At 37.5% G+C, this 27,827-nt stretch overlaps 3 protein-coding genes across 6 annotated transcripts in view; 1 reads left to right on the forward strand and 2 right to left on the reverse strand.

The window, feature by feature from the left end:
- Nucleotides 1-5,342, reverse strand: part of ALKBH1 (alkB homolog 1, histone H2A dioxygenase) — a 25,206-nt gene extending 19,864 nt beyond the window's left edge. For 2 of the 4 annotated variants that reach the window (XR_004256575.1, XM_032232265.1), the window contains exons 1-3: nt 5,203-5,342; nt 2,467-2,575; nt 2,109-2,271 (exon numbers count right to left, since the gene is read on the reverse strand). Coding sequence is in view for 3 of the 4 variants with exons in the window: in XM_032232265.1 (XP_032088156.1) it covers nt 2,109-2,271; nt 2,467-2,575; nt 5,203-5,319 (389 nt within the window). In the remaining variant the exon portion in view is untranslated. The remainder of the gene's footprint in view (nt 1-2,108; nt 2,272-2,466; nt 2,576-5,202) is intronic. The other 2 variants (XM_032232284.1, XM_032232276.1) reach the window with 2 other exon arrangements.
- On the forward strand, nt 5,099-12,046 carry SLIRP (SRA stem-loop interacting RNA binding protein). Its single transcript, XM_032232296.1, has 4 exons — nt 5,099-5,506; nt 8,072-8,130; nt 11,049-11,153; nt 11,924-12,046. The coding sequence occupies exons 1-4, from the start codon at nt 5,434-5,436 to the stop codon at nt 11,957-11,959; spliced, it is 273 nt and encodes a 90-aa protein (XP_032088187.1). The 5' UTR covers nt 5,099-5,433; the 3' UTR covers nt 11,960-12,046.
- Nucleotides 11,930-27,560, reverse strand: SNW1 (SNW domain containing 1). Its single transcript, XM_032232254.1, has 14 exons — nt 27,493-27,560; nt 26,345-26,498; nt 23,887-24,048; nt 20,650-20,745; nt 20,383-20,489; nt 19,099-19,203; nt 18,950-19,019; nt 18,041-18,106; nt 17,499-17,615; nt 17,187-17,328; nt 16,465-16,561; nt 15,309-15,426; nt 12,690-12,856; nt 11,930-12,609 (listed from the first exon to the last, which is right to left on the reverse strand). Exons 1-14 carry the CDS (start codon nt 27,504-27,506, stop codon nt 12,411-12,413), a joined length of 1,614 nt encoding a protein of 537 aa, XP_032088145.1. The 5' UTR covers nt 27,507-27,560; the 3' UTR covers nt 11,930-12,410.
- Between the last annotated feature and the right edge of the window lie 267 nt (nt 27,561-27,827).

Here is a 27,827-nt window from a genome sequence, read left to right on the forward strand (position 1 = left end):
ACTAAACAAACTGGTATAAGTCAAGGGCTACCTGTAGTTTTCTGAAGAATGATATGTGATCTATACTGCATTTTTAGAAATCCAATGCAGACACAAAAATATTCAGAGGTGAAGAAGAAACTAAGAAGAACTAAGAAAAGATAGTTTAGGAACAATGCCATACAGATTATTGTGGATAGGATTCAGCTGAAGCGTGTTCTTCCCATCCTAAATTCTTACAGTCTCCAGAGATTCAGGCAGAATCTTGACAATTCCACGTGGATGGATGGGGCAGAGATATAGAAATGAGTATATCAGCATACTGATGTTGATGCTCTCTGATCCAGTGGATAACCTCTTCCAGTGAATTCATGTAGATTTTAAGAATGAGAGAATATAAAAGTTCTGAAGTACTTCACAAAGCAAGAGTTCAGGACTAGACTGATCTTACCACCCTTGTTGACTGGAACTAATGATTTATCCAGGACTATTGGTGACTGATGAGTGTGGGGCATGAAATTTCTGGTGGAATTTGCCCTCTGAATGCCAGAGATTTGCTGGGGAACAAACTTTGCCTTCTGTAATTTTGTCTGTTGCTGGATCAGAAGCATCTACTCATGATTATTCATAATTTAGTTGCCTCCCAATTGGATTTTGGAATACACTGTACATGAGGCTGCCCTTGAACACTATCAGGAAACTTGGTTCAGAATGCAGTGGCTCAGGTAATTAAGGGTGTTTCTTATTATGCTTGTACAATATCTCTAAATTATGAGCTACACTGGCTCCCCATAGACTTCCAGGTACAATTTTTCAATATTAAAAATATTTAAAAGAAATTCAATATAAAAATAGGAGGAACAAAGAACAGTGGGTGTATTTGTGCCTTCAGATGGGCAGTCATATAGATATTGAGATTTGTGCTTGCTTACTAAATCCTCATTTAATGGCCATTCTGTTACTATGGGATAAAAGCTTTGTGACCAATCTTCAATTTACAACTCTCACAGCATCCTGCAATCGCCTGATCATCATTTGTGTGCTGCACAGCAGGTTTACAATTAGCAGAGTTCATGGAGAAGTAGAAATTGTAAGTCATTGTCATATGATGTCTCATTCAACAATCATGGTGATTTGCTTAACAACTGAATAGGAAATAATGGGTTGTAAGCCTGTTATTGTTCCACAATTTTCTGCTTAGCAAGGCTGCTGCCAATCCAAATTGTGATCATTAAGCAAGGACATGTAAATGTCAGATAGATAGATGGATGGATGGATGGATAGATAGATAGATAGATAGATAGATAGATAGATAGATAGATAGATAGATAGATAGATAGATAGATAGATAGACAGACAGACAGACAGACAGACAGACAGACCTTCTCTATTCCATATCCTACAAAATTGGCTTCTTTAAAAAACTTATCTTCCATTAGATTTGATAGGCCCATAGAACTTGGTAACACCAAAATATGCAGTTTATGACTTCTGCAGAAGGAAAACTAAAGACAGCTCTATTGAAAGTGGAGCCAATAAATGTACAGAATGAAGAGCCAGTGAACAGATTGGCTCCTTGATAATTCCTCTCCAGACAAGGAAAGGACCTGAAAGTGCCCTCAAATGCTCCAGACATTTGCTTCTTGTGTTGAGACTGAAAGACAGTGGGGATTTATAGCTTTGAGACAAGGGAATAATAGCCTTCTTCCTCAGACCATGTTAGGCACCTTTAAGAAAGTTGGGTTTGCAAACTTCCTTTTCTAATCACTTTCATAAATTGCTCATTAACTGCTTTTTAGTTATTAAGAACTTTTCAATTGATAAAAGTTTGAAGACACCAAGTGAGCTTCTTTCAATCCTCAACAAAAGAGAATTGAATGCAGATGATATTGGTTTTTAGCAACTGACTCATAGGGATTAAAAGTAGCTGCAGCTTACAAGAAAGTAATCAAGGACCTACAGCACGGTGTCAAACTCAATTGCATCACGTGATGTATCATAACATTTTTTGCCTTTGTGGAACGGGGTGGGTGTGGCCTGCACATAATGCATCTGGCTGGGGGACTGCCAATGACACCCCTGACCTGTTGACCAAATTTGTTATGAGATAACCCAGAGACATGACTTACCGAAGCTGAAATTTACTCTTTCCCCAGATATCAGCAATTTCTTCAGAAGACATGTGCATATCCAAATTGCACACATTAGGTTTCTGGATATATTTCTTTAGACATTGCTTCACCCAATGGCACTGAGAGCCCGGAAGAAAGGGATTATTAATATATATGAATCCTAGATAAAAATAAAAATGGGTAAAAAAGAAAAAAAAATGTAGATGTGGCCTGCCCCGAACACTTAAATTATGAATACTGAAAAAAACAGAAACAAAATTAACATGTCTCTTCCAAAAATGTTGCATACATTATCAGTTGTTCTACTGACTTAATTTAGATTTTATGTATGCCGAGATATCCAAAATATGCTCACCTGGATAATTATGTAGACCATAAGCTTTCCATTGGGTAACTGGATGTAATCCTGCTCTATAGGCATCTTGATCACTTACTGAGGTTAACTTCAGAGGATAGGTGACCACCTAGTTTTTTTTTAAAAAAATCCTTGAATATCAGATAGCCAGAAAGATATCCATAGATTCTTATTGAAAAGATAGCTAACCAGAAGTTGTAAATACTACCAACTCTATCCATTCCTCAGAGGGGTAAAGGGATGTAGCAATGATGTTGATGAAGAAAAGCTTTTAAGTGAAGTGAAATGACAACTCAGCCTGGAAGAATGGAAAGCATGAGAAATTCCAAACAACCTGCCTTGATTCTGTTTGATGTAAAATGAAAAATTTGACAGGCTGTCAAAATTCTATTATAACTTACAAAGATTAGGTAGCATACCTGGAATCTTTCTGGTGTCTATTTCTACCTGATTTCACAATTACAAAATTAACCTTATATTTGTATGTGCTTAAAATGTATCAAAGAATTCCAGTTTGGTATAGTAGTTAAAGCACCAGGCTAGAAACTGGGACATTGTGAGTTCTAATCCCAGCTGGGTGACAATTGCCAGGCACTATATCAGCCTTAGAAAGAAGGCAATGGCAAAGCACTTGCAAAATCTTGGCAGGAAGACTACAGGAACTTGTGTAGTCAGTCATCAGGAGTCAACAGTGATTCAAAGACTTTATTTATTTAAAATATCTCAAATGTCCCTGTAATGCATGATTATTACTTGGATTCTGAATGCTTGTAACACTAACACACACACACACCATTGACTTTCATGATATGAAAATTGACAAGTACAAGACAATTAATAGTACTTATTTATTAGGAAATATGAGGAAGTTTATTACATTTTATTCCTGATTTAGTAGTAAGATAATTCAACCTGAAATCACAATGTTCTGACAAATAGTTTGCTTTTCTTCCTGCAAATAATTTGATATTCACAATAGCTATTAACTCTGGAAATGCTAGAGCCAATAAGCCACAATTTATATCCTGTGACAGGCCAGAATTCCACTCTGAATGGAGTAATGGATAAACATCCAACTCATACAGATACATGATTTTAACATATTACAAATTATGCTAGAGAATAAGTAGGTAATCTTATAATCCAGGGATGTCAAACTCATGTCGTCATGGCAGTGTCACGTGACATAACTCCCCCCCTTTGCTAAACCAGGTGGGGCATGGCCAGTATGTAACGCATCCGACCCATGGGCCGAGAGTTTGACAGCCCTGCTATAACCCAAACAGCTTACTTTCTATTTCAGAAAGTCTCTTGGGAGACCTGTACTGCATTCATTACTGATTCACCTGTCCAAGAACTGGTGCAAGTCAGATAACAATACTTGGTAGTAATTTTAAAGATGTTATTGTTAGTTAAATCAAAAGGGATCTTTTGTTATTGTAAATATGACTTAATCCTTATTAGACTGTAAATATCAGGTACGTGAATCATTTCCCCTTCAGCAGATAAATTCTATCTATCTTGAGAAGATAATGGGATCAGAATAGAAAAAGAAATATGCAGGATTATTTCTGATAATCCAAAACTTGTTTTTTTTAAAAAAAGAATAAGGATCTGCATATGTTACTCAATTAACTAGCTGGGAAATTTAATTTTTTTTAAAAAAATTCTCATATGGTACGGTAGTTTCTGTTATGCTCCATACCTATTTTTTAAGAATTGGTTACAGATCTTTCATCATTTTCATTAGAAGTCAAAGATCATAAAAGGAGAACTGGTTAACTTTCTGAGCAGTTTGGTGAAGTGGTTGTTGGAAGAAATCATTAGGGCAGAAAACTGATTATTAAATTACTTGAATCCCACCACTGGACAAGTATAGTATAAAAGCCAATGTTTACAAAAATGCAGTAATCTCTCTACAGAGTAAAAAAAAAAGGCACACGGATAAAATTATCTATAGAGTATTAAAACAAAGATTTGGTTCTGTTTGATCAGGGTAATAATCAGGATTTATACTGTCCAGCAAGCGGCTAAAATCCCAGCAATTCTTGAATTCAAGGTGTCGTGTTGTTTCATCCAATATTACTCAAGTGGATTTTCACTTGTTTACTTCGATTTCAAAATTTCACTTGAAACTTAAGAGTTTCACAGAACAACTGGCCCCAAATCCTCAAATTACGAGTTAAAATCTGGTCCTTCTACTCGGTTTAACCGTTGCGCCATACTACTTAAAAAGAAATTATGCCGAGTTTTGAACCAGCGACATAAGAGGCAAACATTCTCTTAACTGGATACTTTTAAACATCGTTTGTTAACTATAACATGCTTTTTATCCTCAAGGCTGCCACTGTTAACTACTAAATAATGGCTGGCGATTTAGCAGGTTCAAATACGGGCAATACTTTGCTTAATGCTGCACCGGGGAGGGGATGGGGGGGGGGGAGACCTTTAGAAACTGAACAGAAGCTATTGGCTGGTCAGAATTGGCCAAGCAAGTATTTTCCCGCCATGATGTTTCACTGTCAAATGGGGACCTTCCCCAGATTGTTACTGCGAAGCCTTCGCGCCAGATAGATACGCCGGGAATTTAAAGCGGAAATGAGGAATGAGGAAAAACGTGCAGCGCGTGCCGCGGAAAAGGGGAGGGGTCTCTCGAAAGGAAGACTTTCCTGGCAGGAGAGACTGGCAGGATCCGCCTGGCAGGGCGAAGGCGTGGAGGTCTCCCTTCGCTCTTACCTGCTGGCCCGCTGGCTTCGAGAAGTCAATCACCCCGCTAGGATCCGACCCCTCCCACCGCCGATAGAAACGAAAGAGGCGACGGAACGCATCTTCTTCCCGCGTGGCCGCCGCCATCTTCGCTGAAGGCGTGGCCTGGCACGCGCTCCGCCGAAGCAGCAGAAGCCACCCTCCTTCCCATTGGCTGGAGACCGCCTTGGCCGGGCAAGGTCATCGTCCCTCATTTTTAAGATGGCAGCGAGGGGTATTTCTCGGCGCGCCTTCGAGATCTTCGTTAGGCGAATACCCTGGAACGTGGAGGAAAGTGAGTGGGACGAAGATGCATTTTCTGATGATGGTTAACGGCTTAGTGAGGGTTTTCCCTCGCTTGTGGTTTGAGGGGCTGAAGCTTTTGTCCCGCCAAAGGGTAGTATACTATAGCCTTTATTGCCATTATACATTATGTATACAACGAAATTGGTTAGAGGGTAGATCCCCGAGACAGCTCTCTTACTGAGCACAGGATTCCAGTTTATTTCCTGTAAAAAGGCCGAAATGGATCTCCCCCCCCCCCAAAAAAAAAAAATCCCAGCCGATGTCTTCTTTGCCAATTCCTCTTGGTCTGACTCTGAGATGTCCCGGGTTTTGACTGCGATCACTTGTGTTCTTATCGAAGTGCCAACTAGATGGCGCCGGTCATGGGAAGGTGGCGCTTATATATATATGGATGGGCCCGCGTGAAAGTTTTCTGTGTGGCCGTTTGTATACCGGGGCTATATACCGGAAATATTGTTATTATATTTATTTAGCAACAGCACTTAGACTTATATACTGTTTCATAGTGCTTTTTACAGCCCTCTCTAAGCGGTTTACAGTCAGCATATTGCCCCCAACAATCTGGGTCCTTATTTCAACCACCTCGGAAGGATGGAAGGCTGAGTCAACCTTGAGCCTGGTGGAATTCAAACTGCAGCTAGCAGTCTGCTGAAGTGGCCTGCAGTACTGCAGTCTAACCACTGCACCACCTCGGCTCTATTTATTATATTTATTTATTACTATTAATAACCACTTACTCGGAACTGCCTATATACTCAGACATTACCTTAACAGCTCTTAGGTCTTTGGTTAGGACTTGAACTGTTAAGTGTTAACTATCCCACACTGTGAATCAAATTGAAGATTAAATCAGTAATAATAAATAAATAATAGAAACAATGGGTGGAAACTAATCAAGGAGAGAAGCAACCTAGAACTAAAGAGAAATTTCCGGACGGTTAGAAACGATTAACCAGTGGAACAGCATGCCTCCAGCGGTTGTGGGTGCTTCATCACTGCAGGTTTTCAAGAAGAGACTGGACAGCCACTTGTCAGAAATGGTATAGAGAAGGGAGCTGGACTGGAAGACCTCCAAGATTCCTTCCATCTCTTCTGTTATTCTGTTGTTATAGTAGCAACAAAGGAGTTGTTGTGAAACTACAATGTTATGTAGTTTCCTGTACAGATTGCAAGTAGAAGAGAAGTAATGTAGACCATTCAGCCATGTTTGCATTAATGTACACTAATTCTGGAATAAATGGTTATTATATAAAGATTGGAACCTAGATATATCTAGAATGTTAATTGTAGACAACTGTGCATAGTGATAGTTCACTTGTATGAACCCAGAAGATTGGGTTATTTTCATTTATTATGAGTAAATTGTGTTGTCTCAGTCAATGGTTTCATGGTGAATTTGAATCTGTATTTTTCTTGTACTGTGTTGATTATGCTTGCTTTTTAAAAAATTAACCCTTTTATAACATTGACCAGAGAGTTATTACTGTTCTAGACATTTTAAAAATTAATCAAATGTATAATTTTGTGAATGCTAGTTTGGGCATTTGTTTTGAGCAATTGGAGAATGTGGTTTCCCAAAAAACTGTTTGCTGTATTCTATAGAGCAGTGAAAACCTTTTTGGCACCGAATGCCCAAACCAGTATGTGCATGCTGATCTTTGTGCATGTCGGAGTCCTGGAAACTCAAAGACCAGATGGCCAGTGCACCTGGTCTTCTGGTTTCCAGCACACATATGTGCACTGCCCAGCTGTTCTTTGGGTTTCTGGGGCTCTGGCACATGCAAAGATCAGCTGGACAGAAACCAGAACAGCAGCTGGTGATGGTGTGTGAGCCCATAGAGGGCTCGGTGTGCCACCTCTGGCACATGTACCATTGGTTCACTATCAAGGCTATAGAGATTCTCAGTCATTCAGGTCATGATTGTCCCAAGGTGCTTTTTCAAGAGGCAACTGGACTTCCTTGTTTTTTCTTTAAAGACATTTTGCTTCTCATCCAAGAAGCTCTTCAGCTCTGGATGATGGGGAATAGAAGGATTTATATTCCTTGCAGACTGCTGGTCATTTGCATTTTTATAGTGTCTTTGAGGCCACTTGGAGATTTATCTGTGTCCTCAGGGTCATCTGAGTAGTGCAAATGGGTGTGGAGCCTTCTTGGCTGCAGGTGTTTTTTGCCCTGTGTCTCTACTGTTGAAGATAGGCAGTCTGTTGGACATGAGTCTGTTGTCTGCATCTCAAACTGAAGTGCAAATTGTTTCTATAGTCTACTATTCTTGTTTGCTGTATTATAGAACTTTTGAAATTTGAAGTCAAATATTCTGAGCAGCATCAAGCAGTTAAGTTTAGTCACCCATTTCCAGTCAACTGCATGTAATATATTATTATCCCAAGGGATTGTGAGAAATTTAGGGTGACTAGCCCTGTTCCTTAGGAGGTCATTTTTCTGAGCCCATAATAGATCACCCATCAATTGAGAAAATGGCTATTAGAAGTGAGTTTGCTCTTGATTGTCTGAAATGTAATACACCAAATGATATCTTCTACCTTTTTTTTTAAGGTGAACTGCGAGAATATTTTACTCGATTTGGACCTGTGAAGAAATGCATCCTGCCATTTGTAAGTATCATGGCCATTAAATGATTTATCCAATGTAAAAATATTCAAATTGTATTTGACCAATGGTATTGTCAGTAAATAAACAAACAGATAAATAAATAGACATGATATTTATAAATGTTTTCTGGCAGTTTTCTCTTAACGTTGTCTTTTAGGGCAGTGTTTCTTAAAAGTGCCTCTCAGTTTCCTGAAATCAAAACTGTTTGCAAACTTATGCTGAAAAATAATCCAGTATTAAAATCCCATCAAACTACTGAGAAGAGGTAATGGCAGTGAACGAATCAACTTTATTTTTTATTATGGTAAATATTCAAACAAAAGCTTTTTTGGAGTCCGCCATAATTTAAAAAAAATTGGAAGGGATCCTGAAAGAAAAAAGTTTTAAGAAAACTGCTCTAGGTTATTTTAATGTAAATGAATAAGTTTGGGAATTTTTTAAAACTCTTTAATTTTGCAGTACTGTGATCTAGTGTGGGGCATACTTCATCTGTGGAATGAGGTCATCAAGCAATGTAACATGGTGTTTATTGAATATGTGAAACCCACATTCATAGATATTTATTGAATAGCGCTGCTCAGTAGTTTGGAGATATTTTGACCATTCTTTTTTTTACAGAACTTTTTCAGCTCATTTATATATTTGGATATGTTAGCAATTGCAAACTGTCTGCATCTGAGGCAACAAATTCCACCTTAATTTCACTTGTCTTTATAATGTTTTAATAGCCTACTGGACCATTGCAAATGTACTTTTGGGAAAGGAATGGTTTCCTTCGCATTCTTTCATTTACATTATTCTTTCTGTGTTTTCTTTGTGGTAACACATGAAAATACTTGAAAATTAAAAAGTGGACTTAATACTTTTGCCATTACCATGTAAATGTTTGCTATTTTCTATAGTGTTGCATGTCTTATTGTTAAGAGCGATTCTGAGTAGCTGACAAAATGGAAAGCTTAAGAATGCTATTGGTTTTAAATCTGTGTAATGGTGCAAACCAGAAACTTTGGCAACAGATCTGTAGCCCTTTCCACCTTCATAAGTAGACGAGGTTTGTAGAGATCTTTTGATGAGATATTGTTCACTACCATAAACATGTTAATTAATAGCAAAGGTTGATAGTAACAACCAATTAGTTTTATGGAAAGGATCCTTCAAGCTCACATCACTGTATATTTCAATTTCATCTGACTTCTTAAAAGAGCTGATTATTCTAGTTAAATTTTCCAACAATCTGAAAATATTGGCTCAGTTTGCTGCATTTGTGCTGTTCATTTAACCAGAATTTCCTATCTGAATAATTTTTATTCGCGCACTGACAACATTGTAGGTCATAAAACTGAACGCTTTGGATAAGGATTCACAAACTTTTCATCACTGCTGTACTTTCCATAATACTGAGCCTGCATAGTTTCTTTTAGGCTTTATTTTTTAGCCACTGAAGGGATTATCACAACTATAGTTTTAACATACTTGTGAGGCACCAAATTGATGAGACTAATGCAAGTAGAGAAATGGGTACCATTTTGGTGGAAAGGTATCAGGGTTCCGTGAGCCTTGGTCATAGAAATGTCTTTGGATAATGCTGGCTACCTCAGCTAAAATGAGCACTACACCCTAGAGTCAGGCACAACTGGCCAGGGGCAACATTTACTTTTATCTTTTTAGTTCAATATACTTGTAGGGCAACAAATTAGTGAAGATAAATTATAAACTCCCCTATTTTCCCAGTAAACATTTTTTATTTGGGGGAAAAAGTTATTTTTTAATCAAGGCAGCAATAGTGATTAGCCCTTGCCATGGATTATTTCAGTTCTCTTTTCAGGTTTTAAATATAAATGTAAGGTATGGGATCCAGGACAAACTTGCCTGATAAAATTTTTCTTTTCTTCTTCCATGGTCGTATTTAGAATAATTCAAAGATAACTTTCCCTCGCTTTCCAGCTAATAAAAAACTGTTCACTCTCAAGAACTCAGTCCTAATGTTATATTTACTGGAAATGCTTTTTTTGTTATTGTAACTTAAGGTATTCTGGAATTAGAAATGCATAGAAATATTTTATACAGAATCTTACATTTTGGTTTACAAAATATTCATTTATGATACACATAGCTGTTGTAAAGCTGGCATCTTTGCTTTGGATTTTAGAACTACTTGGCATACCAGTGCTTTTTGTAGTACTATTTGCTACATGTGCACAATGCATGTGAAATTGAACACTTTTGTTCATCACTGCTTTAAAAGAATATATAGAGTGCCTTGTCTGCCTTTCTTAGTTGATTGTAGACACGATTTAGTCATCCTTGAATAATTTGACTTCCACTGATTTAATAGGATAAGTGCACATTTGTTCTAAACTCCCCCAGAATTAATAGGACTTGGTATGTAATTTCAGGTATTTTGCTGCAAATTGTGCATGTTTAACATTAAAAAGAAAGATTAGCAATTATATTACTGTAAGCTATGTAGAATCTCTAGAAATGGAGAAGCACATACACCAGCATATATAAATTTGAGTAAACAATAAAATACATCTTATTGTCTAACTAATGTTTTAAATTCTTTTATTATTAACATAGTGTGATCATACACACAACTATTTAAAAGTATGCAGAATTGAATTGGGGGTTGCTTTCAGAAAATGCACACACTGTACCTTAGTATTCTGTATCCAATAAATACAAGAAAAAATAAAATACCATTCTATTTAAAACTATTATCCCATAAGACAGTTTCTATCAAATTAGTTTTGCATTTTGGAAAATGGTTTCTAATTTACCTAACAGATAAAATAATTTTTGTGTCCAGCAGCTTGAAACAAACTCTAAGTGGTAACTAAACATGAATAGAGTTTTCAAATGTAAAAGAGGAAATTTACTCAGTTATATGATGAACTAATATATTCTCTTTAATGTTCAGAATGCAGAAACAGGGTTCCATAAAGGTTTTGCCTGGATTGGATTTGCAACAGAAGAAAGTCGCAATAATGCTTTGTTGAAAGATCATTTTTTTGAAGGATCACAGGTAATTTCAGTTTTTTTAAGATACATCGAGTGCCTCTGTCTATTTCAAAGAAAGCTTCATTATTCTGTTATTTATACACATTTTAAAAGCCTAGTTTCTACAATTAAGTAACAGTTAAAAGCAGGCTATGCAAAGCATTTTGTGCGTGGGCTGTACATGCTAGAATCAAAATGTACATTCTGAGATGGGAGACAGCAAGGAAAAGGAAAACCCATCAATTATACAAGGCAACAGTAAAGGGAAGGAAAGCATTGGGACAATTGGTAGAATTGGCAAGCTGCCTGGAGTATAGACATTATTATGGTTGAATTCATGTTTATGGCAGCAACCAAAGAAGAGGAAGAGGCTGGTGCTTCAACGATCAGAGGAAAAAACATGTAGGTGTGATAAAAGGAAAAGAGGAACAGAATGTAGCAGTCTTCCTTTATTTGTCCTGCGAGACAACCCAAAATTTGTCTTGGCAAAGTACAACAAAGAAGCTCCAAGTGTTCAGATAATCTATCCAGAATAGGTTTTATAAATTCAGTTGTGTTTCTTCTGCACATGGGACAAGATACATGTTCCTTATCATGTGCCTCTATAAAAGTACACTGCAATAGGGGTAACTTAAGTTCAATGTGTATCAATGCCCGAAAAATATTCATAGTAATCTGCATAGATAATGCAGACTATATTGTTTAACAATGGAAATTATAGCCCAGATATTTATTTTGTTTAAAATAATTGAAAATGGGTATTAAGTTGAGCTGTTTTTTTGTCTTGTCTTTCAGCTTGAAGTTAAACGTCAAGAAAAAACAGTCAGATGAAATACTTTAATACCAATTAAAAGGAAGGAGCTTTTATTCAATTGCTATGTAAAGAAATTAAAATAAACTTCAGTATGTATATATTCATCTTAATTGAGTGCAACTGCTCCTTTCAGGTTAAATGGAACTGGATAGTTACATCAGAGCAAATCAATCAGTACGCTTCCCTTTTTTCAAGTACAACACATAACAGAAATAGAGAAAATTATATACAAGAGAATATACCTGGAATAACTTTAAAATAAAGAATACATCACTCCTCCTCTTTTGAAACAAAGGATGAATATACTTAGAAACCAAACCTATGTTTATGTTATTCAGCAGTCTGCTTTTTCTTCTCTAATCCATAGGGAAATGTTGCCTTTGAACACTCATGGTACTCATTATTTTCAGCAAAGAGCTAGTTAAAGCTCCGAATTCAGTCTCAGCAGCCAGAGAGAAATCAGTTTTTTTACTCTTTCCTTCTCTTTTTGCCTTCATGATCGTGTTCTTTAGGGCGGTTGCTATCAGAAGGTCTTTTAGAACCCCCGTGCTGTTTTGCCTCCTCCAAGAATTTGTCTAAACCAAAAGGATCTTCCTCAAATTGAACTGGTCCTTCTCTTCCTCTTTGTCTACGGTCTGAACCAGAAAATTCCTTATCAGGAACAAACCTGCAAGAGGCAAGAAAGCAGAAAATGTAATATATTTCTTTTAAAAATCCAATCACTGAGATTCACATTAATTTCCCTACCTGTTAGTAGTTTTTATTCTTGTTTCCAAATCATCACCATACATGTCCTTATCCACATTTTTACTTGGTCTGTATATATTTTGGGCCATGTCTTTACCACTTCTCCAGGGCTGATCGTAGACATTATAAATTTCATCTTCTCCTCCTGCAAAGCCACTATCCATGCCCTGTCAAGTATAGGAAAAATTCACATAGTTAGGTTAACAAACGAATTCCAGAAGCGAGCCATCTCAAAAACTAATGATTATATTGACCTACCAACTGGATAAACTTGTGTTATTAAAAGGCAAACTGGAAGAACTATGAAATCTTTAGAGATACACACATGACAAGCCCGTTTTCACTGTTTCAATCACTTTTTCCTCTTAAAGGGGCTATGAAAAAAAAGGCAGAATGTACAAACAATGTAAGATGTGGATGAAGGGAAAAAGCTTAATTTCAGTGAATTTTTTCGCAAGGTTCCATTGTCAACTCCAACTATTTGGATAGTCCTATACTATCCAACTATTTGGATAGTCCTATAGAAAAGGGAATCTCAAATGGCTGACATATTGCACTTAGGAAGTCAGCAGTAAGGAATTTACATTGTTGGAGAACAGTAACCCATGATTCCAGTGCCCAGGGTAAAAGTTTGAGATTACAATCTAATCTGTACAGGTTGAATAAAGGACAGCCAAATGTTTTTAATGTTTTTAATATAAGAAAAGCAAGGTGTTTAGGAGAAAAATGGGTGTAAGATATAAGGTGGGGAATTTATGGCTTGGGAGCACTACATTTGAAAAGAGCTTGGGTATAGACATTTACAACAACTGAATATAAATCCACAGCAAGACAGTTACAATTGCTAGTGTGGATCTGGGGAAGCCTTTTTATTGAGCATTGAGTCCATTTCCAGAAGGATATGAACAAATGATAAAAAGTTCAGAGCAGGGCATAATAGTTCTGTTCAAGTACATAAATGTAAACTGGGGAACTAACCAAAGCTATTTCAAGGCTATAGAAACTAAAACCACAAATAATGATCAGAAGTGACAGCTAATTAGATATCATTAACTTGTACAGGTAGTTCTTGCTTATCCACCACTTGCTCAGCAACTGTTGAAGTTATGACAGCATGAAAAAGACTTACAATAAGTCCTCAAGGTTGTAACTGTCAGTGTCCCCTTGGTTACATGATTTCAATGTCAACTGGTGTATATTTACAAAAATTGCAGCATCCTGCTTCACAGCCAGCTTCTAACACATCAAGCCCTTCCTACTTTTGATGTGTAGAAGAGCAAACAGAAAAGGGATTCTCTTGAAGTCCCTCTCCAATTTCTGTTTTGAGGGAGGGGGGAAGAAAGCTTGAGCAAAGGAGAAATTTCCTACATGAATCACCTGCTGTCCTCTCCACCACTAGGAAGATTGGAGACCAAAGGATTTGACAAGAATAATCTGCATAGAGCAGGCACGTCCAAGTCATGAGCAACACACAGCCCTGGACAGCTATTAATGTGGCCTCACAAGATCATAAATTTTTAATGTGATTTATATACATTAATTATATTATATTTTTTATATGCTGTCCAAGACAATTCCTTTTCACTTGCTCAAGAAAGCCAAAACCCACGGTATAGAGTCTGTGGTTCTCCAGCATTCCAGGACACGTGGGAGTGGTTATGTGATATAGTCTGGATTCCTAGAAGGGACAAGGTGTATTCCGGAGGAACGAGACAACTCAGTCTGGATAGTTTGAAAGAAAAATGGTGAAGATGGTTCCTAGCAATAGCAGTAGCAATAGCTGTTCGACTTATATACCGCTTCATAGGGCTTTCAGCCCTCTCTAAGCAGTTTACAGAGTCAGCATATTGCCCCCACAATCTGGGTCCTCATTTTACCCACCTCGGAAGGATGGAAGGCTGAGTCAAGCTTGAGCCGGTGAGATTTGAACCGCCAAACTGCAGTTAGCAGTCAGCTGAAGTGGCCTGCAGTACTGCACTCTAACCACTGTGCCACCTCGGCTCGTAGGTTCCTCCCTAGTAGTTCCAGAGTATATGTGTTATTTTGGGGGGAGAGGGCAATAGCATACTTTATACTTTGACAAGATTCTGTCCTTAGGTGAGGAACAATAAAGAAATCTGTTTCAAAGAATCACCTTTCTTTCTTGGTTTCTGGAGCCTGGTAGGTTAGACAAACAAAAGCTGACGGTGTACACTAATCTTTACAGATTAGTTTGACTAATCTTGTCTCTTTCCAAGTGGTCACAGGATTTCCTTCTTAGTGGCCACTTCACTTAGCGGTAAAGTTACCAGTTCCAGTTAGTTAAGCAGGCACTACCTGTATTCCCTTTTAACCATGTTCTAGAATGAGGCCATCCCAAGGCATTGTTTGTACAAAACTTTTGGATTCCAATTTTGATCATAAATTGCGGACTACATGTGAAAGTATAACTATCAACACTGGAAATGTTCATTTGTATAGTCATATACTATCTAATTGTGCATATACTAACCAGAAAGAACAGGCTGAACAGCAAATAAGCAACTCAGTATACCGGTGGCCCTTTTAAAAAATGTTCATATTCTTTACCAAATAGAGAAGTTGCAATTTTATGTTCTATGTACTCATGGAATTCCTTACCTTATTTTGGTTGAACAGTCTCTGGTCATACTGAATTTCGTTGGATGTCCGAGGATTAGGAACGCCCAATGCAATGACTTCACTAATATCTCTGTTCTCATTTCTCTGTAGCTTTGACCTGAATTTAACAATATTGCATTGTTAGGTTACATAATGTCAATTATTAACACAGCCACTTATTAACAATTATTAGCAATTAGCCTCACTTATCTTCCTTCTGAATGGGCAAAGGACTATATTGCAAAGTGATTAGACTAGAGCTATGGCATTTCATTTTGTTCTTCCTTTCTATCTTTCCCGGATTTCAAATCTATCTGGAGAAAAGAGTCAGGAAATACATAGGAAAAAAAGAACCAATTCAAGTATTCTTGCTATTCTTACTGCACAAAGTACTAGCTACAATCTAGAATATATTTGTCATGCTGCAATTATTAAGTAAACAAACTACAATCTATAATATATTTGATCTTTTAGTGGTCATGCTGAATTATGATATATAGAAGTTTCATGACAAAATTACTTTGGCCATATAATTGTCTTTTATTGCTTATATCTTCTGCAAAATTTCTGAGGTGTATTACTAGAGATTATACATTATGTTTGTTCCCCAGTTATATTTAGATGCCAATCACCATGTATACTTTTTTCTTCATTAATTAGGAAATGGGTGAATTGCAAATAGGAAAATTAATTTAAAAATCAGCTTTAAAAAGTAAATCTTGTATAGATTAAAAACTTAAATTAAAATTTGCCTGGTAATGTATAGGGTGCATCCAATGTTTATGTTCAGAATGAACTTTAGTTCTGCTCTTTGGCTAAAACATCAAGGTGACTTCCAAGGTGGTATATCAAGTTGTTGATTTTAAAATTTATGTCTTACAATAGTGTCAGGTGCTTACCAATGTCCTTTTGCAATAATGTAATAAAAGTAATAATTCAATGCTACACAGACTCTTGGTTTTTCTGTATCATTTTAAGAACCTTCGGTAATACTATTGTCTCAACATTTCTGAATAGATTATTGCACTACATAAAGTGCACATTCTGGCAAAGAAGTACAATCTGAGAGAACTATTGTTTTTTATATTTATATATTGCCACTCTTTTTTCTTGTACAAGGAAAGATGTCAGCTATATATTAGTTGAACAATTTTACCTTTTGTCAGGGGCTGCTCTGGAAAGATTCCGATCATGCTGCCTTTCTTTTCGCCTGTCATGCCTGATTTCATCACGCTCCCTAACTTCTCCATCCTCTATAGATAAATTTGAGATAAAAGTGATCCAAAATTAATTGAAAAATGGTCAAATATTTCTTCCCCAATAATGTTCAGAAATCCATTAAAAGTTATTTATGCAATTAAAGAAATCACTGAAGGTTAATATTTGGGAATAAACGTTACTAAATTATGGAATGACCTCTATTTCATGGATGGGCAACTTTTTGGGGACAAAGGGACACACTTAATATTTTTTGGGAAACTGATGTCTATAAAGCTTATGGGAATTATAGAATTATTTTGGGAATTAAAACATACTTGCTTTCAGGGCTTACACTACAGCTTTATTACCAACTTCAAAAGGGAAGGAAATGTAGCAACTGAGTAGAGAGGGAATTTGAGAGGGCAAAATAGAATTGATGGGTTGCATCTGGCTCTAGAACTACAGATTCTTTAATTCATTTTTACATGAACATACATGCAACCAGGTGGCAGTCCTGTACATGAAAAACAGCATACATGAAGAGGTAGAGATTGATAGGATAAAGCAGACCATTCCTGCTGATTCACTGCAATCTTCCCAACAAAATTAACTGTTCAACAAGTGGTTTAAGAAAAAATATTTGAAATATTATGAAATGAAGCAGTTGAAAAGTGGTACCTTTCTCCATATGAGTTTTGATTCCAGCTCTTCGTTCCCTGGCCTTCTGGGCCATTTCCCGAAGTTTCTCCTCATGTTTCTCTTTTTCCTTCTGTGCCATTTTGCGTTCTACCTGGGCTCGCATTTCTACAGCCTCACGAGCCTGTACAAAATTCAGAATTTAAGCAATTATGATAGCAATGTTACTTTACACTTTGAATTGTAGTATAAAAATGCAGATACATCCCAGAATTTGGCCAGATAGAATATTGGGCAGCTATCTTATTGCGGAAATGGGTGGCATACAAATTTGATAAATAAATAAACAATGACCTTTCTATCAGCAATGTAAAGAGCTTCTGCCAATTTAGCAAAGTTTTCATTAATGTGTACAGTCTGCAATCCTCTACCATCTGCAGCCAGGCGTTTGTCTAACGGAATGGTGTAACCCTGCAATAAAAAGAGAAAAGGCATTTAATGACCATAAAAAGTATCTGTAGTACAAAAGTAGATCCATGATTTTAATTGCAGTAGGATCTAGCAGGAAAATTAGTCTACATGCTGCTTAATAAATACTTATTTTGAACTTTTATTATGGAGACACTTAAAATATTTTCGCTATTGAGCTATGTTTTATTACACTAAAGAAGCCTCAATTTGTGGAACTAATTTCAGTGATTGGCAACTACCATTGTTGCCCTGTCCTACCCAAGTTGTTATTCTAATATGAGACTAATGGGGAAAAACAAGCTACTTTTTTAAAAGTAGCTTATTTACTCAGTTCTAGATATTTCAAAATAATCCAAATTGTTCATTTTTCAGTGAGATTCTTAGGATGCTATCTTTAGGCTATGTGATTGTAACCAATTAATTACCTTTGCATTTTTCCAGTTTGAAATACAAGGTGGAATTTTCCATTCTTGCTGCTCCTTTACAGTCATCTACATAGAAAAAAGAAAGGTTTTTATTAATTATTATCAATGGAAAGTGAATTTCTCAATACTATGGCAGAATAATAAATAACAAATGTCAATTGACAACAAACTGGTTTTGAAGATCTTTTGGAAAGTGAATAAAAGAACTTTTCAATAATCTGAAGTACAAAGGTGAATTTTTTAAAACCAATCACATTCTTTCTTAGAAGCACCAAGCTCTAAGGAGGAATCAGCTTAGGTCAGGTTTTGAGTTGTAAACTGAGAATTTCCATGCATCCCCACTTCCCTAATATTGTTTTGAAAGCAAGTATCCGCTCAAAGAATATGCTGTCTTTCTACAAAGTGCTTACTTCACCATCTGAGCAGTTGATAGGAATGTACAGTGTTCACTATGCTGAAGTATTTACAGAACTATTTACTTTTTCTGCTGATTGTCCAACTCTGTAATATTATTTTATATATGTATGGCAAGAATAATCATGCATGAGATACCCAGAGTGGATAGAGTGGACATGTTTCAGATCCTTTCTCTTAAGCCTTGCCTTCTAATGGGCTCTTGGAAGTGTGTCCTTTCTACTGCAGGCCCACCCTACAGAACATCCTCCCTACAAAATCCAGGAAGTCCCCTTTCTTTTAACCTTCAGTGGTTTAAGATTTGACTCTTCACCCAAGCACTGGGAGAGGCTGAGGTTAGAGTGGGACAGAAAGTGTGGATTTCATTAGGGAAGTGTGGATGTGTACTAGAATTATTTATAATTATCCAAGTTTGTGGAAAATTAACAACAAAAATAATAATATAAACATGAAAACAAAGACAACTTGGAGGAAAAAACCAGCTGTAAAAGTTACCTTTCTACTGGGAGAATGCATTACTGGAGCAGGGGGAGATGGCGGCCCACGAGGAATTTTCTTATTAATCCTAATATGTGAAAATCATAGCATCATTAGGACCTATAAAAAATTCTTATCTCTGAATAAGAAATATTTCTGAAACCCACTTGAATCTTGGAGGCTCCATGGGATCCTTTTGCATCTCCACCATTCTAATAACTCTCTGTTTTGCACCAGAATTGAATGCCACTCCCTGCTGTGATGGTGTATAACTGACAAAGTGAGAAAAAAGACTTGTTAATACAAACTTTCATTACCGTTACCTATTTTATTACGAGATGGGTGGCAAATAAATTTAATGTATAAATAAAATGAACTTTCCAACATTGCTGAACTTTTAGACTGTACACACATTACATCCTGGACATAAATTGTTTCAACTTCTACCATCAAAATGACGCTATAGTGAACATCACACCAGAATAACAAGATACTAGTTTTCCCCGAATGCCATCACTCTGCTAAACAACTAATTCCTACAACACAATCAAATTATTTATTAAGACTGTATTACTATTCTTCTCATCCTTCCTATTACCTATCTCCTCCCACTTATGACTATAACCATCTTGCTTGTATCTTTGCGATTTATATTGTTTTATTTCCTAGTGTGATTTTTCGGAGTATAAGAATGCACCAGAGTATAAAACACACCAAGATTTTGAAGAGGCAAATAAAAAAAAAACATTTTTGCACTCTGCAAGCCTCCCAAAAACGGCCTGTTTTTCACAAAAATGGGCCTGTTTTTCGCAAAAACGGACCCGTTTTCTGTCAACAAAAGGGCATGGATAGCCTGTAGGAGGCTTATAGAGTGCTCCTGGGGGCTGGGGAAGAAACCAGCAAAAAATGGCCTGTTTTTTGTGAAAACGGGCCCATTTTTTGTCAAAAGAAAAAAAAAAAAGGACATGCCTAGCCTTTAGGAGGCTTGTAGAGTGCTCCTGGGGGATAGGGGAGGGCACAAATGAGTGAAAAATTGGCCATTTTTTGCTCATTTGTGCCCTCTCCAACCCCCAGGAGCACTCTACAAGCCTCCTAAAGGCTAGGCAGGCCCTTTTTCAAAGGGAGCAATGTTTCTGAGGCCAAAAATGCTGTATTCAGTGTATAAGACGCACCCAGATTTTCATCCTCTTTTTTGGGGGGGGGGAAAGGTGCATCTTATACTCCAAAAACTATGGTATTTACTTTTTATGGACCACGAGACTTACATATTTCAAGAAGAAATTCATTACCAGAAATGAACACAAAGATCAACAACACAATTCTATAGCCAATTCATTAAACAGCACTTTTTAAAATTTTTGTGTAACTGCTCCTGCCTTCATATAATCATGTGAAGAAGGCATATATTATAGATATATACAAAAAGTAAACAATACAAAAATATTTTATACCGAATATACTGAGCTGGAGCTAGTTTATCAGCTGCTCGGACTGGCATTGCTGCTGCGATTTTTTGAGAGACAGACTTTTCCAGTGCAACTCGTGTCTTTTCTGTAAGCTGCAAATATATATAATATATTAAACAAGGGGGGAAATGTGCATGCCTCCCTCGGCTAAGAAACAGAGATGAGCACTGCTCCTTAGAGTTGGACCCAACTGGGCAAGGGAAATCTTTACTTTTTTTTACCATAAGTTACATGCATCACCACTAGCTATACCTCTTTGACAGCTTCCTCATCTGGTCTTTGAAGCTCGGGGTCATCCACATTCATAACTTCTTTGGGAACAAGGTCTGTGTATTTGCTGTAAATGACCTGAAACATGAAAAAGATCACTAAACAACACTGTAGACAAAAAAAAGAAAAGGCTCTGCAGTTTTTTAGAAAACTGGACTATTTTTACAACATTGAACAAGCTCCATAATATCTAACACAATCAGGATAAGATTTAAAACTATCATATAGTACCTCTTAGCTTTAGATAGGAGAAATACACATAATAGTTTCCTGAATTCTGGTTTTTGGTTATCAAACATCTAGGAATCTTTTCCATTTGGAACTGTGGTTATCTTGTTTATCTACATTTTATGATGCAGAATTACAGCATCTGGCCTAAAGAAAAGAGCAGGGACTTGTTCCAGCAGTTTTTAAGAATTGAATACAATTCAATGAGAGAAAAAGGTAATCTAAATCACTTTCCAAAGCTTTTATGATTGTAATAAGATGGCATATTCTTGGATTGGAGCACTATGTTTCTTTTTGGTCTAGATCAGGGGTGTCAAACTCAATTTCACTGTGGGCCACATCAGGGTTGTGTTTGATTTCAGGGGGCTGGAGAGGCGTGTCCAAGGTGTCAAGGGTGGCCGTGGCCAACACAATGTCTGTTTTCAGCTGTGATGGCCTCCTACAGCCCCCTGCCAGCAAAAATGGAGCACAGACACACACACACCCCAGCTGTTTTCGCTGGCAAGGGCTGCAGGAGGCCGTCACAGTTGAAAACGGAGCTTAGGAAGGAAACATGCGACCCTTCTAAGCCCCATTTCGCTAGCAGAAGAACCGTGGGCCAGTCCTTCACTGTTTCCAGATTGGCCCCACGGGTCAGATCTATGCATCCCACGGACCCGATCTGGCCTACGAGCCTTGAACTTGACACCCCTGGTCTAGATCAATTTTGCACATGTAGCCTGCAGACTGTGTCTTATGCCGTCTTGTGCCTATGGAAAGGAGTGCTACTCCACATAAATTTTTGCAACCACTTTCATTATAAAAGACACAATGTCTCCAAGCCTCACATATACTGCTAGCTCCACTTATGCCATTATGCTGCCTAATCTGCACACCAGGTTATTTTAAAAGTTTCAATCTGGACCTTTGAGTTGCTCAAGCCTTTCTACATTTTGTCTGTTCAAACAAGTTTTATTTTATCATCAATATAAACTTCCTGGGGGAATTGCTGCTTTGCAACCTGCTTCTTGCTGGTTGACTGCTTTGTCCCCCCCTCCCGCCACTATGGAGGCTTCCTTAGTATTGGATGCTTCCCAGAACGAGATGTATTTTTATTGTATTGTTGGGCCAAGCTGCGGCAGCTGAAGCTTCCAGGGACAGCTACTGCTTCCTTCCCAATCTTTCTGCACTTGTGCTGCCTTACAACACATCCAACTCATGTGCAACCTCCTAGGGCCTCCATCAACCTGGAGGCATCCCCATGGTCCTTATGTGGCGCCTTCCTCCGCTTAACACCCAGTGATTCTTGCTTAACACTAGCAGCTGGGAGTGTCAGGTACTAAGTGATGTCATGTGACATCTTACAATTGCTTCTCTTAGCAACTGAAATTCAAGGCCCAATTGTGGTTTTAAGTCGAGGACTTCTTATCCCTGTATAGTGACTACCTCTTTCTTCCAGCTTCAGAGCCCCAAGATAAGCAGGAAAAACACAAAATGTTCACTGTCCACATGCATAAGCATGCATGCATAAAGCTTGTGGTATGTTCTTTCTTTCTTAATACTGGCAAAACAGTTTGCATTCATTGAGGGAATGACAGTAGCAGTATTTATATGTAGAAGATAATCACACTCTACTTCTTGGTAATAAAATCTATTTCACATATCACAAATGCAATTGTATACTAGTATAAGTCACCGATTTATCAAAGTTTCTCATACTGTTTTATGTTTATGATCAAACCCTACTAAAATCATAAATATTAAAAGCCTTGCAATATCCATTTAGCTGGGATAAAAGAAGTCATCCTACGCAACACTGAATTATCTGAAAATATGATGTAGTCTTCAAACACAAAAATATACTTTTTCTTTTTTTTTAGGTTGTTTCTTTTAAAAAAATTTAATGTTTTTTTTTATTTTCCATTTTTTCATTTTCATACACTCACATATACACTGTGCATAGCCAAAAAGTATACTTTTTCTTTATGGAAGAAACTAATAAGCAAACCCAAGATATTGCTGAATTAGCCCTTGCCACTGCAATATTTATTTTCCTTTAAAATCTACATTGAACTGCTATATCAATCTGACTTAAAACACAACTATTTCTCTTGTTGCTGTCACTGTATGATGGTATGATACAGACAGGTAAGGTGTTGACAGGGAAAATATTTCTAAACTGATTATTTATATTTCAAATCTTATAATCACCCATCTAATTATATGATTCTAAATGATCCACAATTAAAAAAGCACGAAAACACCAAAAAAATAATTCAAAAACAGTATAAAAACCATATAAAATATAACAACATTCATAGTTGAGGTAGTCAACATTCATTAATAACAATCAATACAGCAAACAACACAGACTCTAACAATCATAGCCAGAAGCCTTTTCTAGCCACAGTCCTAAAGAGATAGCACAGAAATAGACCAATAAAACAATGTAGGTAATAAGTAGTAATTGTAATAGGTATAGAGAGAGAAATATGCCTTTGCCCACTCTGTATATGGACAAAAATATTTACTCCTCTTTTCTATTTGTAACTGATAATTGCAAAACCCAGGAGTTGCTACATTATTTTTAAGTATGTAACAATTCAGAAAAATATTATTCAAAATATAATTCCATTTTCCTAAATATACTGCAGTGCCAGGCATGTGAGAAGAAATGTAGAAGTTCTAAAAATTAAATATAGTTGCTTTCTGAGTTGGTATACTTCCAAACATATATTGATTTGTTTCATAATAGTTTTCTGTATTCTTTAAAAATAAAATATTAGGACATATTTCATTATTCATTTTTTCATGATTTCATTTCTAGGAAAAATAAAATAAAAATATCTTCAGAGAAAAAAAGAGAAAGATCTGAATTTCTTTCCAAATCTTTCAACACCTTAAAAAAACTTTTTCATTTTTTCTTCTGAGCACCTTCTCCATAATTCATAATTTTTTTTTAGTAAATTGAAGCAATTATACTTTAAACATAACATTTGAGAGTCCTATTACCTTGTCTTTTGATTGTCCCTGCCGAGCTATAGCATCGTATTTGATTTTTCCTTCCGCATCCACTTGTACAGCTAATGCATTGGATATTTTCTTTTTTCTCCCCATATCCAGAGGATATTGGGCAACATGGATTTCTGGGAAAGCACCTCCATCTCCAAAATCCTACACAGAAATAAAAATGAGTGTGATTAGATTGTGGACAAGAGCAGAAAATAGTGTAATTAAGAGTCGAGGGTTTATTTAAAAAAATAGAAATTAAAATCACACATTTTGAAACAGTCAAGACTTCTTTTGCTTTCTCTGCATTATTCTCATCCAATATAAAATGTTTCTGAAAGTTGCTTTGTTTCAAAACTGATTTTCTATTGATATGCAGAAAATGTTTTCCTGCAAAATCCATATGTTTATCTTGAAATTGTGTAGTTGTTGTTTAACCAGTTACATTCTATGCCAGTGATAACAAACCTTTTTGGCAACCCCTTCCCACCAGACTGTAGGACCCCACTTGTCCGCCGAGTAGGTTGCGTGGAAACTTCACATGCACGCTTGTCAGGGCCACGCTCTAGAAAAGCCAACTTCGGGGTTCTCGCATGCATGCGCGCCTGACGATCAGCCAGCCAGTGTCCATGCGCAGGCCTCTTTTCGGCACTGCCAGGCACACGAAGGGATCATGCTCCGGAAAAGCAGAACTTCCGGGTTCTGCTGTGCATGCACACCTGGCATCAGCTGGCAGGCGCACATGCACACTCTGTTTTTTGACATTGCCGCGCATGTGAAGGACAGGTATTCGTCATGCACGTGTGCCAGAAACCCAAAAGAGAAACAGGCAAGGTCGCGCATGCCGGGCAACATAGCTTCATGTGCCACTTTGGGCACTTGCGCCATAGGGTCACCATCATGGTCCTATGCTGTAATTCTGAACACTCTTATTAATCATCTATAACAATGAGCTTAGCCACAAATATAGATTTCATATGTACAAGTATTATATCATATATTTGCTAGCATTTTCCCTCCCCACAAAAAGCTTTAAGAGAGAGGAAAAACACTACCTTAGAACTTGATGTTTGCTATTATTTTCTGGAGAAGGGAAAATGCTAGTGAACACCAGCTTTCTGAAAGGCTCAGAACCCTGATGCTTCCTAGTGGTTTTCACCAGATTTGAGGTCCATTCCTCCCTTCTTGCATGGAAGGGAGGGGAAAAGTCCTTTGGGCACTGGAAGATCTTAAATCTGGTGAAAATGCTAGCAAACAGCAAAGTTCTTGTGACTGTTTTCCCCATTAGAGTAAGAAGAGGGTCCAGGCCTCCTGGGTGTGGTTAGGAGGCCTGGGTCCACTTCCCAGTGATCCACTTTATGACTGCAATGGGAAGAACTGTGTTGTGGTCACTAAGCGAAGTAGTCATGAGGCATCTCATTTAATGATCACTTTGTTCAACAACAGATTCTGGGCATAATTGTGAAAGACAACCTGTACTTTATTACTCAGGTGATCAAACATATATCCCTCGGTAGCTTTAGAAGATTTGCTCAGATTATTGTCCCTTTTGAGATCTGGACGGTACGTTCTATGCTGTGGATTGGCCAGAGATAAAAATCATAGTGGGTGGTCCACCATAAAGTGAAAGAACACGAGGGTTCTTTGCCATGGTTAAGGGTAGGTTCCAGATGATAGTAAGACACTAACGGCGGCTTACTAGATTGGCTGGACAGTTGTCTACTTCTACTATAACAAAGGAACCACAAAGCCCTTCATCACTTGGCTCAAAGATATCTTCAGGAGGATGCAGTGGAAAAGCAAAACCTCTGCACTCTAACCTCTCAAGGGATTTTAAGTACTTCCATACAAAAAAAAGTCAATTTCTGTCCTCAAGAAAGATTGTTCAATCTTGAATGGTTATTACTAGACTCAGCAACAGCAGGCATTAATTTGATATCTTTACCTTATTATTGCTTATTATGCTTTTATGGTTCACAATAAAAAGCATAAAAACATAGTGAAACATTTCAGATTGCAAAAAGTTTAACAACTAAAATTGGGCAAAAAGCACATAGACAGCAAATTCAAGGATTCAGAACTTGGAACATCTAAGCTGATTTTAGGAGAAAAAAGCATTTTGAATAAAATCTACATATTGCATTCAGAAGTCCAGACTTATCTTTCAAGAGTAAAATCATTCTTGGTACCAATATAACTTACACTTATATATTGCTTCATAGTGCTTTACAGCCCTCTATAAGCAGTTTACAGAGTCAGCCTATTGCCCCCAACAATCTGGGTTCTCATTTTACCAACCTCAGAAGGATGGAAGGCTGAGTCAACCTTGAGCCTGGTGAGATTTGAATTGCCAAATTGCAGGCAGCAGGCAGTCAGCAGAGGTAGCCTACAGTACTGCACTCTAACCACTGCAACACCGTGGCTCATAATGAACCGTGACTAAATGAATGCTATTATTTACCTCCAACATTCGTGGTATCCATCCTTTCCGATAACCATAAGGAGGTGGTTCCCTTCGTGATGACACCAACGCAGTCTGTCTCACTCTTTGAGATCTTGCTCTCTCCTCCAATTCCAGTTGGTCCTGAGACAACTGGGTTGGTGCTGGTAAAAAACTAAGCAAATGAAAGAAGAATGTAATATTGCTTTTTCGTTGTAACATGTGACTTTTATTCCAACAAAATATTTTTTTAAAGGATTCTTTCTTTCACTATGAAATATCCAAAATGCGTAATATTGTTCAAATATTTTGGCAACTGCATCCATGGAAGAAAGATTCATTTGCTGTTTAGGCATCTTCAGTTCTGAATTGTTTTGTTTTTAGAGTGTTTAAAGAACTCCGAAGATGCAAGTTCCATTTCAGTTATTCCAAATAGTAACTACTTCAGATTTAGAGCTTTACAGCTGGAGATGTACAAGAAGTGCTTTAGATACTACTGAGAAATTAAAACTGAAGATGTAAAGTTAATATATGAAAAATGCTTCGTTTGGGGCTAGCTGGTTTTAAAAAATGGCCTATTCTTGCTTAATATGCCCAGCAGCGGCTTCCAATCCCACCTGGAATGAACGATTTGCGCATAGGGAAGCCATAATGATCAGCAATCTCCAATACGATCCTTGTCTCCTGAAAACAATTTTAGATCTGAACTTTGAAGTTTTCAGGACACTGTGATCCTTCAATCACAACCAACGGATACCAATTGGGCAGGAGGAGGAGCAAAAAAGGGGTGACTACCCAGCTGCTCCTTCTTTTTCTGGATAGTTTTATATAACCTTTATACCGTACGAAAGATAAAACTTTCATTTCTGAAAGGATTTTACTATTCTTATTAAGGGCACTAAGTGGGGGCAGGAGGAGTGGGAGACGACGGCGGGGAAAACAGACCGGCCGAAACGGCCAGTGAAATAAGCGCTAAAGAAAAATGCCCGGATCACCTAAAACCTCCCTAACGCTAATCTTCTGGTAATCTATCCACATACCACGATGTGCATATATCTAGGCTTACAGCATATTCTTGAAAAGGAAAAAAACCTCACGAAATCCGGGAATAAGTCAACAACCTGTCCCTACGTCGTAATAAAGTCCCGCTTCTTCCCTCCCCTACCCACCTGGTCAGCGCCATTTTGTTGCTCTCCTCGCTCTTCTGCGAATCCTGTGTTGCTGGTGGTGAATGACACCCCCGCCCCGAAGGAAGTGAGGTGGGCAATTGCACTCTGGGAGTTGTAGTTTTAACGGGTTTAGTTAAGCTCAACTGGAACACGTGACTCCCTCTTTGCGGACGCTTCACAGCAGAGGTCTTCAAACTTGGCAACTTTAAGACTTATATGTGGACTTCAACTCCCACCCATAGCTGGCTGGAGAATTCTGGGAGTTAAAATCCACCAGTCTTAAAGTTGGCAAGTTTGGAGACCCGTTTTTACAGACTACAACACTGCCGCGGAGG

The sequence above is a fragment of the Thamnophis elegans genome, chromosome 1 (genome assembly GCF_009769535.1).
Source record: "Thamnophis elegans isolate rThaEle1 chromosome 1, rThaEle1.pri, whole genome shotgun sequence".
NCBI lineage: Eukaryota > Metazoa > Chordata > Lepidosauria > Squamata > Colubridae > Thamnophis > Thamnophis elegans.

Excerpts from the sequence above, each read along its gene's own strand:
- SLIRP (XM_032232296.1), top strand. The coding sequence starts at position 5,434 with ATGGCAGCGAGGGGTATTTCTCGGCGCGCCTTCGAGATCTTCGTTAGG. Across the intron at positions 5,507-8,071 it reads ACCCTGGAACGTGGAGGAAA|GTGAACTGCGAGAATATTTT; the intron begins GTGAGTGGGACG and ends TTTTTTTTTAAG. Across the intron at positions 11,154-11,923 it reads ATTTTTTTGAAGGATCACAG|CTTGAAGTTAAACGTCAAGA; the intron begins GTAATTTCAGTT and ends CTTGTCTTTCAG.
- SNW1 (XM_032232254.1), bottom strand. Across the intron at positions 17,616-18,040 it reads CAAACTGGAAAAATGCAAAG|GGTTACACCATTCCGTTAGA; the intron begins GTAATTAATTGG and ends TTTTTATTGCAG. Across the intron at positions 12,610-12,689 it reads AGAATAAAAACTACTAACAG|GTTTGTTCCTGATAAGGAAT; the intron begins GTAGGGAAATTA and ends TGCCTCTTGCAG.